This window comes from Muntiacus reevesi, chromosome 6, assembly GCF_963930625.1.
Source record: "Muntiacus reevesi chromosome 6, mMunRee1.1, whole genome shotgun sequence".
Classification (NCBI taxonomy): Eukaryota; Metazoa; Chordata; class Mammalia; order Artiodactyla; family Cervidae; genus Muntiacus; species Muntiacus reevesi.
Window position 1 is genome coordinate 89,965,661 of NC_089254.1, and position 14,392 is coordinate 89,980,052.

The window sequence follows — 14,392 nt, forward strand, 5'->3', positions numbered from 1 at the left end:
CCAGGTCTCCCGCATTGCAGGTGGATTCTTTACCAGCTGAGCCACCAGGGAAGTTCAAGAATGCTGGAGTTGGTAGCCTATCCCTTCTCCAGCGGATCTTCCTGACCCAGGAATCAAACCAGGGTCTCCTGCGTTGCAGGCAGATTCTTTACCAGCTGAGCTACCAGCAAAGCGGAAACTGAGGCTTCAAGGGGTTAAGCAACTTGCCCAAGGTCTGAACACCTTGTACAAAGCAGAGCAATGATTTTAACTTATGCAGTCAAATCCCTGATTTTAACTTATTATTCTAAGGAGTCCTACTAAAAAAACTAATTTTTAACTTTTTATTTTTTATTGGAGTATAGTCGATTAACAGTGTTGTGATAGTATCAGGTGAACGGCGAATGGACTCAGCCATACATACTCATGTATCCATCCTCCCCCGAATGCCCCTCTCTGCTATATTTTAAATAGATAACCAACAAAGACCTACTGTATAGCACAGGGAACTCTGCTCAGTGTTATCTGGCTGCCTGCATGGGAGGGAAAACCATTCTTTCCTACCAAGATTCCACCATTGTAATGAAGTAATCAAACCAAAGAGCTTATTATCTTCTGTTGTAAATGACTCTGTAGTGAATAGGTTATTTCAACAGAGTATGCAGGCACTAAATTAGCCTGGGCAGTTGCTACTTGTGGTACACTATATGCAGCACAGCATGGGGCCTGGCACACAATAGGTGCTCAATAATTATTTGTTAAGGGACAAGAATGAGTGGACTGCAACCTCACAAGCTGCATGTGAAATGGCAGAATCTCAATGCATTGTGTCTGAGGGAAAACAAGCACATTTCTGGGTGGTTGACTGAGGACAGTTGGCAAAAAGTGATAACCCATCATTCCTAGCAGAGGCCTTGGGAATTCCTGCTCAGTTGCTTGGACAATATTCATTTGAACAAATATTTATTGAGTACCTATCCTGTGCCAGGTATGTCCATCATGCTGAGGGTGCAGAGGTGAATCAGAGGATGCATTGTTAGTGGGGGAGATGGACAGGTAAGCAAATTCTTATGATACAGTGTGATGAGAGCTTAGCAGGTGTGTGTGTGTGTGTGTGTGTGTGTGTGTGTCTGTGTGAAGTATTACAGGGACACAGAGCAGAAAGGAACTGATTCTACTTGGTTGAAGGATTTGTCCAATACTTGATTATGTTTTCAAAATGACTGTCATGTGTGTTGCATGAGCTTATTTGGTCTTCATACAGACTGCATGAAATTGTGACCCCATTTTGAACAAATATCAAATAGAGTATTATGGAGGTTAGGTGAGCTCCCCAAGATCATGTCGCCAGTAATAATAATTATTGGTGTTTATGGAGTGCTTAGGCTACCTGAGGTTCTGTTCTGAGCCATATTAAGATGGTTCATCTTCAAAACTCTACAAGGTCATTATTAATATTATTGCTGTTTTACAAATGAGAAAACTGAGGCACAAGATCTAAATAATTTGCCTGGAGTCGCATAGCTAGAAAGTGGAAAAGCCAGGATTTTCACCAACCTTTTCTGGCGTTAGCAGGCACACACTTACCCAGTGCACTAAATTACCTTTAACCGGTCCCCTGAAGAGCTGGGGATTCTTAGATTCTGATTGTAAGTTCAACTTTCTTTCAAGTGATTTTGTTCTTTAGCAATGTTATTGATACATCCAAATGAGAGAAATAGTCTGCACCTGACTACAAGGAGAGGTTGTGTAGGTTAGGCATCCCTGAGTGTTTGGGGAGAGGTATGGTAAAATCTAAGCTCTCGAAAATCACTGCAGATGGTGACTGCAGCCATGAAATTAAAAGACGCTTGCTCCTTGGAAGGAAAGCTATGACCAACCTAGACAGCATATTAAAAAGCAGAAATGTTACTTTGCCGACAAAGATCCACCTAGTCAAAGCTATAGTTTTTCCAAAAGTCATGTATGGATGTGAGAGTTGGACCATAAAGAAAACTGAGCGCCGAAGAATTGATGCCTTTGAACTGTGGTATTGGAGAAGACTTTTGAGAGTCCCTTGAACTTCAAGGAATTCAAACCAGTCCATCCTAAAGGAAATCAATCCTAAATATTCATTGGACGGACTGATGCTGAAGCTGAAACTCCAATACTTTGGCCACCTGATGTGAAGAACTGACTCACTGGAAAAGACCCTGATGCTGGAAAAGATTGAAGGCAAGAGGAGAAGAGGACAACAGAGGATGAGATGGTTGGATGGCATCACTGACTCGATGGACATGAGTTTGAGTAAGCTCTGGGAGTTGGTGATGAACTGGGAAGCCTAGCATTCTACAGTCCGTGGGGTGACAAAGAGTCAGATACAACTGAGCAACTGAACCGAACTGAACTGAACTGATGATAAAATCTAATACTGGCATTAGTTGTGATTTCAGGGTTTTTCAGGGCAGCCAGAATTTGGCCTTTTGTTCTCTAGGACAGCAGGTCTGGGCTCTAGGCACTATGATATGTTACACATAGGAACTAGCCACCAATGCTTACTTGCAGCCTTTTAAAATTTGGCTTAAATTTTTCTAAAAGAAGACAACAAGATGTGAAACATTAAGAATGAAACAAGTTAAATTCAATACCTTATGTGTAAGCAAGAGTGGAGATACAGAAAAGGAGAAATGAAGCACATAATTGCTTAAATCATCCAAAGTTTCTCTCCATAATAAAAATTCTTGGATTGAAAAATAGTTCAATCCAATAGTATTGTACCTTAATAATTAGGTTGGGTTTCCTCTGTGGTAAATCTCAGAAAGAATTGGTTATTAAAATGAATGAAGTAGATTACCCTTCCCTCAGTAATTACTACTTCAGCTAATGTGAATATTACCTGTATGATTGAGTCTACTCCATTTTTAAGACATCCATCTCCAATAATTTTTGAAGATTCAGTAATTTAAAAGTCGACAGTGGGTGGGAATTTCTGTGATAGGCAGAGGGACAGAGAAGGTCAATGTTCTTTGAGATTCTTTCCTTCAAATCAAGTTTTTTGGTTTCTGTTGGTTTCCAGTGTTTTGTTACGAATGGAGACCTAGTAGATATAACTGATTTGTCTTAGCCTTTGTGTTTATAGATTTCTGTTTTCTTGACTTCAGGTCCTTGGAAACATTTGTTTTGATGGTGGCAGGAGAGTTAGTCATGTTTTATTTTTGTTGTTCCCATTTATTTTTAAGATCTTTTAGTTCAAGTCCACTTACAAGGTGTTATATAACCTGTATTTATGTTTCCACACAAAAAAAATTCCTAGTAGTAATTCTAGTACACTCATAAAAACAGTTAATAATTTGATGCACATCAGAATGATTCTGTGATATTAGTAAGGTGGAACTAGGATATGCTTTGGAAAACTGTGTTTGAAATTTGTAATTGGATTTAGCATTTACATATGAAATTTCAAGTTTCTTAGATCAATTATTTTTGAGTTACCAAGCAGCCAAATTCTTCTTTTCATTACTGAGTCAACAAAAGTTGGAAAATTCTCTTCTCACATATTCCATTCTTTAACTGAGCCTGAAGGTAAATGACTTTTGAAAAAGCCACATCTCAAACAAACAATTTTACATGAGGTTATGAGTAAATGAATAGAATGGGCTCTCCTGGCACTGGGGATGTGCGTCTAATTAGAACTCTCAATCTTCCAAACATATCATTTACTAACACTGAGGTTTTTAATTCTTAACTTTGAGTCCATTGGGATGGAAACAAGTGACCCTTGTTGGAAATATGTCAAGAATCAACTTTCTCAGGTTGACCTTTAGTTTGTTGGTCACCAAATCAAACCACTATTTATTCCCAGGCTTAAAGATGTCTGTACCTTCTTAAATTTGGTGTAAGATCAAGGAAGAAAGCACTGCTTTGCTGCTATGAACAGGTTGCCTTCTCTCTTTTCCTTGATGCCTCTTAGTTTCTTCATGAGAGATAATGCATCTTAGCCAGCTCCATGCATGAAGCACGCTGCACCTCTTGCCATCCTCCATTGTGGGTGGGAGGTAGACAACTCTGTTTTTACAATGAGAAGACGAATACCAGCCTTTGAACTGACTTGACATACTTTCTGGTCCAGAGCTCCATACTAGGCACCAAAGACTGTTACAAATGCTCTCAAGAGCCAATGTTCATAACTTACAAGTAGTAACATAAAATTTGCATCTATTAGAGTACTTTGTGACCTTGAGCAATCTATTTAACCTCCCTCCAAAATAACTATTTCAAAGTGTTATTATAGCAAGTCATTGATATTATATATATGAAAATACACAAAGCCTAGCACATAGTTGCAAGTGAAGGTTGAATTTATGTGAAGCATATAATTAACCACCCATGGAACCTCAAATGGACAAATGAATCCAAATTGACATCTGTCTCTAATCAGTTTTAAATCAGAAAATTTCACTTCTAATTGAATCACTCCATCTACCAATGACTTTGCTTCATAGTCTACATTCAGAGCAAAATGTTACTTAAGTGATAGTCTGTTAATGTATTTCATAACAGGAGCTGACTATGGTTTCTTTAGGAGAAAATCACAAGTAAACAAAAAGAAGGAAAATTGTATAAATGAGAGATCTTTATTTAGAAATAAATGAAGAAGGGACAGTTATCTGATAATAGAACATTCAGATCATGATAAAATTATATGTCTACATGTAATTACAAAATATAATTGTATTTATGTTGGTTTAAAAATTTTTTTTCTGATCTTAAAGGACTAATTTTCTCGTAATTGAATGACAAACTCTGTAGTACCTCGTATTAACTATTAATAAGCTAAAAATACCCATTAACTATCTTTTTCTTAATTCCTTCTACTGTCATGAACTTACATTTATCTCAGCAATACAAAAAGAATGATTTAAATTGCTTGCTCTTTCTGCTTATTAGAAAGGAGGAGAAAGAACCATTCCCCCGAACCACTTAACTATGAAAAAAGGACTCTCCCAAGTTGCCAGGAACTAACACAGTAGTAAAATTACAAGAAAATTTTGTTAAGAAATCTTTTCTCATCTGCAAGTTATTTGACTGAAACCTGAGGTGCTGAATTCCAGCACAAAGGTGACTTTGGAAGAGAAAGTTTGTGCCAAACTGGATCAGTTGTTTTTGTGTTGTGTAAGGAGGAGAAAAGAATTAACTATTTACTCCTAAGCTATAAGTTTAAGATTACCCTAGTACACCAAATGAGAGAATGTCCAAACCACAAACCTTACCTTAGCCTTATATTTTCATGAACTATTTTCTATACCCACTCAAAACTAAATATAATTAAATATTAAGTAATTTGCATTGTCCAAATATATTTTAAAAGTACAAAGTTATTTTACTAATTACTTCAGAAGTGAACTCTAGTTGAATTGTAAAAAATGGTATTATTAAACAAAACATTTTTTAAAAAATAATTTTTCCTGATTATATACAATATAAGTGCAATATAAAAATATAGAATATGCAGTACAGTAAAAACAAAAAAGTAAAAATCACCAAAATCACCCACAATTCTATCATCCAGAGATAATCACCATCCATATTATGCTATATCCCTTGCAGTGGGTATTCACACATACACAAACCCATTATATGTAAATATCTATTACTGTTTTATTATAGAAAATTTAAAACATGAACAAAAGCAGACAGAAAGCATCATGAACCTTTTGTACCTATCAACTTATGATGACCAAACCAAATCATCAACTCCCTCTTCTTCTTCCCCACTTGTTTTACTTTAAAGCAAATTCCAGGAATTGTATCATCTCATTCACAATTATTTCAATATGGATCTTTACAAGATAAGGCTTTAAAACATAATACTTATCACATCCAAACCAATTAGCAATGATTTCTTACTAATATTAAATAATTAAGTCCTTGTTTAAAATTTCAATTGTCTCATGAATGTCATCATAGTTTATTTTCATAGATTGTTTCAAGCAGAATGCAAATAAGGTTCACACGATGAGATTGGCTGATTTATCTGTTAAATCTCTTTAAATATAAGTGGGTTTCCATTCAAATAGTTTTTTTCTTCCAAATTATTTGTTGAAGAAACCAAGTTGTTTGTCCTGTAGAACGTCCTACAACCTAGACTTTTTCTCATTGTATCCCCACAGTATAGTCTAATATGTTCTTCCTCTGTCCTCTACAGTACCTGCAACTGGGTTTAACAGATTCAGTTGGGATTTTTGTTGTCGTCATTGTTTGTTTGTTTGTTTGTTTTGGCAAGACTGTTTCATACATAGTAAAGTGTTTTGCCATTAAGAGGTGCATAATGTATAATAATCTCTTCTTTTATGTTACCTGGAGTCATTAGTTTGTTTATTGTTGCTGTTGTTCAGTCATAAGTTGTGTCTGACTCTTTGTGACCCCATGGACTGCAGCATACCAGGTTTCTCTGTCCTCCAGTATCTTCCGGCGTTTGTTCAAATTCATGTCTGTTGAGTCAATAATGCTGTTTAGTCGTCTTATCCATTAATTTTTTCAAGATTGCAAAATGGCTAGATTTTATATCCTATTGTTCCTTGAACTGATTTTTTAGCATGTACCAATGGTGGCTAAATAGATGTTTTGTGATTTTGCTTTTTAAGTTTGTTTGTCTTTAAATTATCATTCAAACTCATAACTAGGAACTTCATTAATTTGTTTCATACATCATGTTTGTTATTCTTATTAAAGCTGAAATTAACACTTCTTTGGTCTGTGGCAGCATCTTCAAATTACCTCCTGACTTTTGACATGACCCTAGTAGTCTTTGATATTGCCTCTGCTAGTTGGTATAATAAGATGATCTAGGCTTATCTTGTATAATTTACATGGTACAAATCTATTTAATATTTAAGACTTGAGTATATATAAATATAATACAAAACCATAGGATGGAAACTATTTATCATAGCAAAAGACTGGAAACAACCCAAATGCTCATAAATAGAGGACTGATTGAACAGAGTATGGTACAATCTTACAGTAGAGTTATTTGCAGTTATAAAATGACATTAGGAATCTTTAGTTCTTTAGGTATACTTATGTGGGTTGAGCTCTAAGATATATTTTATGTAAAGCAGAAAGAGGGGAAAAAGTGAGTCTAGGATGCTGCCATGTGTGTAAGAATGGGTATAAATGTCTATACACGCACACATTTATATATATACATGAGTGTGTGAAAGTTGCTCAGTCGTGTCTGACTCTTTGCAACCCCATGGACTATACTTCCTCAGGTCAGAATACTGGAGTGGGTACCCGTTCCCTTCTCCAGAGGATCTTCCCAACCCAGGAATCAAACCCAAGTCTCCAGGCAGATTCTTTACCAGCTGAGCTACCAGGGAAGGAAGCCCAAAATATATACATACATATATATGCATACATATATATGTAGATTTGATTTGGATTTGAATCATGTAAATATTTTTCATAATTACAAAATACTAATTTTTTAAAAATGCATTTCCTAATTTTAAAAAGCATAATTATATTATATCCAGCTGGTAGCATACAGAGAACTATTTCAAATAACTTTAAGACACAGTAGTTTGACTACATATCCCTAATGAGATATAAGGACAAAAATGAAGTGCAAAAACATTTGTTAACAGCCTTTGGTAATCATTTTGTTGCTAGTAGTATCACTACTTGGTTCACGTACTGTTGAAATCTTGCTTGGAGAATTCTGAGCATTACTTTGCTAGCGTGTCAGCTGAATGCAATTGTGTGGTAGTTTAAGGGAAAGGCTACCCACTCCAGTATTCTGGCCTGGAGAATTCCATGGACTATATAGTCCATGGGGTCACAAAGAGGTGCACACGACTGAGCGACTTTCACTTTGAACATTCTTTGGCGTTGCCTAGAACTTCCAGATGTTCAAGCTGGATTTCAAAAAGGTGGAGGAACCAGAGATCAAATTGCCAACATCCGTTGGATCATCAAAAAAGCAAGAGAGTTCCAGAAAAACATCTGCTTCTTTGACTACACCAAAGCCTTTGGCTGTGTGAATCACAACCAACTGTGGAAAATTCTTAAAGAGATGGGAATACCAGACCACCTTACAGCCTCCTGAGGAATCTGTATGCAGGTCAAGAAGCAACAGTTAAAATTGGACATGGAACAACAGACTGGTTCCAAATTGGGAAAGCCTATATATTGTCACCTTGCTTATTTAACTTATATGCAGAGTACATCATGCAAAATGCTGGGCTGGTTGAAGCACAAGCTGGAATCAAGACTGCTGGGAGAAATATCAATAACCTCAGATATCCAGATGACAGCACCCTTATGGCAGAAAGCAAAGAGGAACTAAAGAATCTCTTGATGAAGCTGAAAGAAGAGAGTGAAAAAGCTGATTTAAAACTCCAACATTCAAAAAACTAAGATTGTGCCATCTGGTCCCATTACTTAATGGTAAATAGATGGGGAAACAATGGAAACAGTAACCAGACTTTATTTTTGGGGACTGCAAAATCACTGCAGATAGTGACTGCAGCCGTGAAATTAAAAGATTCTTGCTCCTTGGAAGAAAAGCTATGACCAACATAGACAGCATAATAAAAAGCAGAGATATTACTTTGCGAACAAAGGTCCATATAGTCAAAGCTATGGTTTCTCCAATAGTCGTGTATGGATGTGAGGGTTGGACCATAAAGAAAGCTGAGCGCCGAAAAATTGATGCTTTTGAACTGTGGTGTTGGAGAAGACTCTTCAGAGTCCCTTGGACGGCCAGGAGATCAAACCAGTCATTCTTAAAGGAAATCAACCCTGAATATTCATTGGAAGGACTGATGCTCAAACTGAAACTCCAAAATTTTGGCCACTGGATGTGAAGAGCCGACTCATTAGAAAGGACCCTGATGCTGGGACAGATTGAAGGCAGGAGAAGGGGATGACAGAGGATGAGATGGTTGGATGGTATTACTGACTCAATGGACATGGCTCTGGGAGATGATGAAGGATGGAAGCCTGGTGTGCTGCAGTCCATGAGGTCGCCAAGAGTCGGACACAACTGAGCAACTGAACAGTAACTATATATATATATGTATCATATATATATACATACATACATACATACTTGTAATGAATATATGTATAACATCAATTTAGCCATTCTTCTATTTTTGGACATGTAGATTGATTCCAATTTGTTGTAGTTATGTATAGTACTGCAGCAAAGCATCTGTGCACATCTTTTTATCTTTTTAGTACAAATTTCTATAAGTCAAATTACCTGGCCAGAGGGTAAGAACATATTTAAGCTCTTGATTAATATTAACATTGTCCAATCACCTCTAGAAAGTTTATAACAGGATACACACCAAGCAGCAGTGTTTCGTCACATGAATAGTTTTAAATATTCACATTGACATGTTTCTGTCAATATGATTTAAGTCAGGTAATCACTCCCATTTTTTCTTTGCTATTCCCCCCTTTGATTTTCTTGTAGAGAACATTAAAAATTAAAAATGCCACATGGAAAAACTACACTGATGTAATATTTACATTATGAATTAATAGCTTTCTTAAACAAAGATTAGAATGGCTTTATCAAACTAAATGTATTACTTATAAATTAATGTGTGGAATTGCTAATGCTTTAGTTGCAAACAGACATATAATGAATGTATTAAGTTATTAATTTTTATAGCTCTTTGGTAAACTAGTAGCTACTTTGGAACTCTTGAGATTTTCAGTTATAATCTTACCTTTGCAGAGTTTGTTACATGTAAAACTTTATTTTTCTGATATAGTTTAGAAAGTTAAGTAACTTTGCAAACATTACTTACATGTACCTTATATATACAATTCCACATGAATAATGAAAGCAAAAAAAAAAAAGATAACAGATTAAAAAAATAGGCTATAAGAGCTGTAGAAGGATCTTAAAGATCATCTGATCTAACTGCTTCACTTAATACACTGGGAATCTAAGGCAAAAGGCAGTTATGTAACTTCCCTGAGGTCATACAACTGATTTGTAACAGGGTAAGATAAAAATCCAAATCTCATTCAACATAGTGTCCTATCCATGTAGCTTCTCACAATTAGCAAAACCTGAACACAAAATGCAAAATGAAAATAATTGTTGCATTGGAGAAATGGGATTTAAGGTGTCTTCCTTTGAAATTCTACTGTTATGCTATCTTCTCATTGAAAAAACAAACTCAAAATAGACCAACTACGTTATAAAATCAGGTAAAAGACCACTTCTGTTATATGAAAGCTAGAAATAGATTATTCTAACAGTCAGGATTTATAGCAATCAAAATATACAGCATTTGAAGGATGTATGTATGTATATATATACACACACACATATATAGTTGTTGTTTAGTTGCTAAGTCTTGCAATTCCATGGATTGTAGCTCACCAGGCTTCTCTGTCCATACACACATTATTGCAGTAACTTCACTGTTACTATCTCATTAAATTCTAACAATCATCTCAAGCACAGAGTTTGTGAGACTTGCCCCCAGGTGTTCCCATGAGTGTCAGGGTCAGGATTTGATCCTAGGTATTCATAGACACAGTGTATTGTTTGCAGTTTCAAGCCTCAGCGGACAATTTCATTGTTGATGAGGGGTCCTGTGATTGTTTGACCCTCCTCAGCTCTCTCCCCACAATGTCAAAGTTTCCACCTTAGAGATCCATTTGTTTGAATAACATGATGGAATTCCTTAGGGCAAAAATTTTTAGAAACATGTCTTTGAAACCCTTTACTTGCCACTTGCTAAGTATGTGACTTTTCTTACACTATCGGTAATGTAGGTATGACAGTACCTACCTCATTGGATTATTGGAGGAGTAAAGAAAATAAATTGTTATCTACTTTTTAGTAGGATACTTAACTCACAGTAAATATTCAGTAAGCAATATCTGTCATCAGTTATCTTTGCCATCACCATCAATATTATTAATATCTTTATTAACACTATCATATTTCTTTCCTATTGACCACTTTTTAAATGTAAAATCCTGTGGAAGCAATAATGCATTATTCCAGGGGCTGGTGACTCATGGGTTGTTTTTCTCCTGACAGGAGCGAGCAGACGTAATAAAGCTCAGGAGAGGAGAGGGAGAGATGGAAAAGAGGAGTGGAGGCCTGGAGGACAGAGCTTTTGGGCTAAGTTTACAGAACAGGTCACTGTAAGTCCCATGCTCTGTTAGGGGATCCTGTCACCTTTATCAGCTTTTAGAATGCCTACTTGAGAATGGGGAAGACCACTGTTCCCAGGCCATGGAGACAGACTGTCGCTGCTCAAGGAGTCCTACACACCGTGGCCACTGCCTGTCCAGGCTGCAGGGGTGGAAGAGGGCGAATAACCCTCAGCAAATGCTTCTGTTTACTGTGCCTGGAAACAGGCCTTTTGCCATGGAAAATTTTCTCATTGTACCCATAGGTACAGGACCTGTATTGCACAATACGGAAGATCTTATTAAGATTTCTTGCTGACCTGTGTACATGCTGTGGTTGAAGCCCAAAGGCCATTTGCCATTTCTGGGGTGTTGTTCCACTTTTTGCTCAGGGGTAAGGTTTTAAGGTGGCTTACAGGAGCATCCCTACACTCTTCTCTAAAATCTTCCTCTGGTCAGGGGTCCCTGAAGTCTTCCTGTTTTATGCTACCAGCTTCTCTTAAGATCTGTGTACTCTAATTTCCAGTGTTTTATTTCATGTTTTTCATTGTTATGACAAGAACATAAGCACGTGGTAAAAATAAAATAGTGCTAAAGGGTGTTCAGTGAAAAGTACATCTCATTCCTATTCCCGTCCCCAGTGCCACTGCCCAGAAGTAACCGTTGTCCATTCATTCATTCAGAAAACGTGGCCTCGTGCCTTCTTTGTTCACGATACTTACGGCTTTGTAGCAAACAGATAGGTAATAGTATTATTAATAACAGGAGTTGATGGGCCATGAAGAAGATCCAAGAGTAATTATCATATGGAATATCAAAAAGTGATAAATGTTACAAACAGAAACAAACAAGGGAGGGGGATAGAGTGATGTTTGAACAAGCAAAGAGGTAAGGAGGTATTGTGAGGCGCATTCCAAACAAAGGGACAGCATGCTCTAGTAAGGTTGGCAGGCTATTGGGACAGCATTCTAAATATTTATGTTTATTTGTAAAACGTTCATATCTACCACAGATCAGACATTCTTCTGAGCACTTTATAGATGTTAATTCTGTTAATCCTTACAAGAAGCCCAGGCAATCTTATCCTCCCCATTGTAAAGGGGAATTGAGCCACAGAAGAATTAGGAACATTGTTTAAAGTCACAAAGCTAGTGAGCAGTGAGAGCTAGACTTCCACACAGGCTGTCTGGTTTTGTCTGACTCATTTCTTAGCTGCTACACTCTGTTGCCACAGAGTAGGCAGGCAGTACTGGAGACCTATGGGGCCATGCTGAGGGCAAGATGACGGTAATGGGAGAGCCTTGAACAGAAGAGTGACAGGTACATTCTTTCAGAAAATTCTGACATATCTATATGCATTTATATATGTGTATATGGGCTTCCCTGGTCACTCAGCAGTAAAGAATCCACCTGCAATCCTGGAGCCGCAGAAGACCTGGGTTCGATCCCTGGGGTGGGAAGATCCCCTGGAGCAGGGCGTGGCAACCTACTCCAGTATGCTTGCCTGGAGAATGTCATGTACAGAGGACCCTGGCAAGCTATACAGTCCATAGGGTCACAAAGAGTGGGATGTGACTAAGGTGACGTAGCATGTACACATGTATATGTGTGCATATATGTGTGTGCCCTTGAGGTTTGTGTTCTCTTAGTAGTTAATATGATTAATGTTAAAATGTAAAACAATTTTAATTTATGAGGAGAGAAAGACTTGATATTGTGTATGTTGAAGTTAAAGATGATATCTTAGCAAACAATATTTGGGGCACAGGTGATTTCTTCTATTTTTAAAGTCTTACAAATACTATTCTATTCTGGGGCTTTGGCAGTTCTTATGTATCTGACTGTGCATCCGTAGGAAAACAAATCAACTTTCTTTTTTTAACAATTCAGTGGTTTTTAGTATATTCACAGTGTTGTACAACCATTGCCATTGCCATTATCCAATTTCCATCAACTCAAAAGAAACTTTTCAAGAGATGGGAATACCAGACCACCTTTCCTATCTCCTGAGAAACCTGTATGCAAGCCAAGATGCAACAGTTAGAACCAGACATAGAACAATGGACTGGTTCCAAATTGGGAAAGGAGTACTTCAAGGTTGTTTATTGTCACCCTGCTTAGTTAACTTATATGCAGGGTACATCCTGTGAAATGCCGGGCTGGATGAGTCACAAGCTGGAATCAAGATTACTGGAAGAAATATCAACAACCACAGATATCCAGATGATACCACTCTAATGGCAGAAAGTGAAGAAGAACAAAAGAGCCTCTTGATGAGGGTGAAAGAGGAGAGTGAAAAAGCTGGCTTAAAAGTCAGTATTCAAAAAACTAAGATCATGGTATATGGTCCTATCACTTAATGGCAAATAAATGGGGAAAAGGTGGAAACAATGACACATTTTATTTTCTTGGACTCCAAAATCACTGTGAATGGTGACTACAGCCACAGGATTAAAAGACACTTGCTCATTGAAAGAAAAGCTATGACAAACTTAGACAGCATATTAAAAAGCAGAGACATCACTTGCTGACAAAGGTCCATATAGTCAAAGCTATTGTTTTTTCAGTAATCATGTACAGATATGAGAATTGGACCATAATGAAGACTAAATGCCGGATAACTGATGCTTTTGAATTGTGATGCTGGAGAAGACTCTTGAAAGTCCTTTGGATGACAAGGAGATTAAACTGGTCAATCCTAAAGGAAGTCAACCCTGAATAATTATTGGAAGGACTGATGCTGAAGCTGAAGCTCCAATACTTTGGCCATCTGATGCAAAAAGCAGACTCATTGGAAAAGACCCTGATGCTGGGAAAGATTGAGAGCAGGAGGAGATGGGGGTGACAGAGGATGAGATAGTTGGATGGCATCTCCAACTCAAAGGACATGAGTTTGGGCAAACCCCAAGAGATAGTGAAGGACAGGGAAGCCTGGAGTTCATGGGGTTGCAGAGTTGGACATGACTTAGTGACTAAACAAAAGAAACTTTATAATTGTTAGCAGTCACTCTCAATTCTGCTCTTCCCCCCACCTCTGGAAGCCACCAATCTATTCTCTGTCTCTATGAATTTACCCATTCCATAATGGTAATGGAATATTTCCAATATTCCAATATTTCCAATATTTCATGTAAATGGAATCATGCAATGTGTGGCCTTTTGTGTCCGGCTTTCACTGAGCAAGGGTGAAAGGGTCATCCATACTATAAAGGTCGTCCATACTGTAGCTTGAATTGGTACCTCATTCTTTTTTATTGCT

General features: G+C 37.3%; 1 protein-coding gene across 3 annotated transcripts in view; it reads left to right on the forward strand.

The window, feature by feature from the left end:
- MKLN1 (muskelin 1) overlaps window positions 1-14,392 on the forward strand; it is a 390,406-nt gene that overhangs the window by 23,956 nt on the left and 352,058 nt on the right. Inside the window, exon 1 of one of the 3 annotated variants that reach the window (XM_065938895.1) lies at window positions 1,013-1,035. The exons of 1 other annotated variant lie outside the window; for it this stretch is intronic. In XM_065938895.1, coding sequence (XP_065794967.1) covers window positions 1,028-1,035 — 8 coding nt within the window. In that variant the 5' untranslated portion in view covers window positions 1,013-1,027. Of the gene's footprint in view, window positions 1-1,012; window positions 1,036-14,392 lie in introns of those variants that run through there. One more of the 3 variants, XM_065938893.1, reaches the window with a different exon arrangement.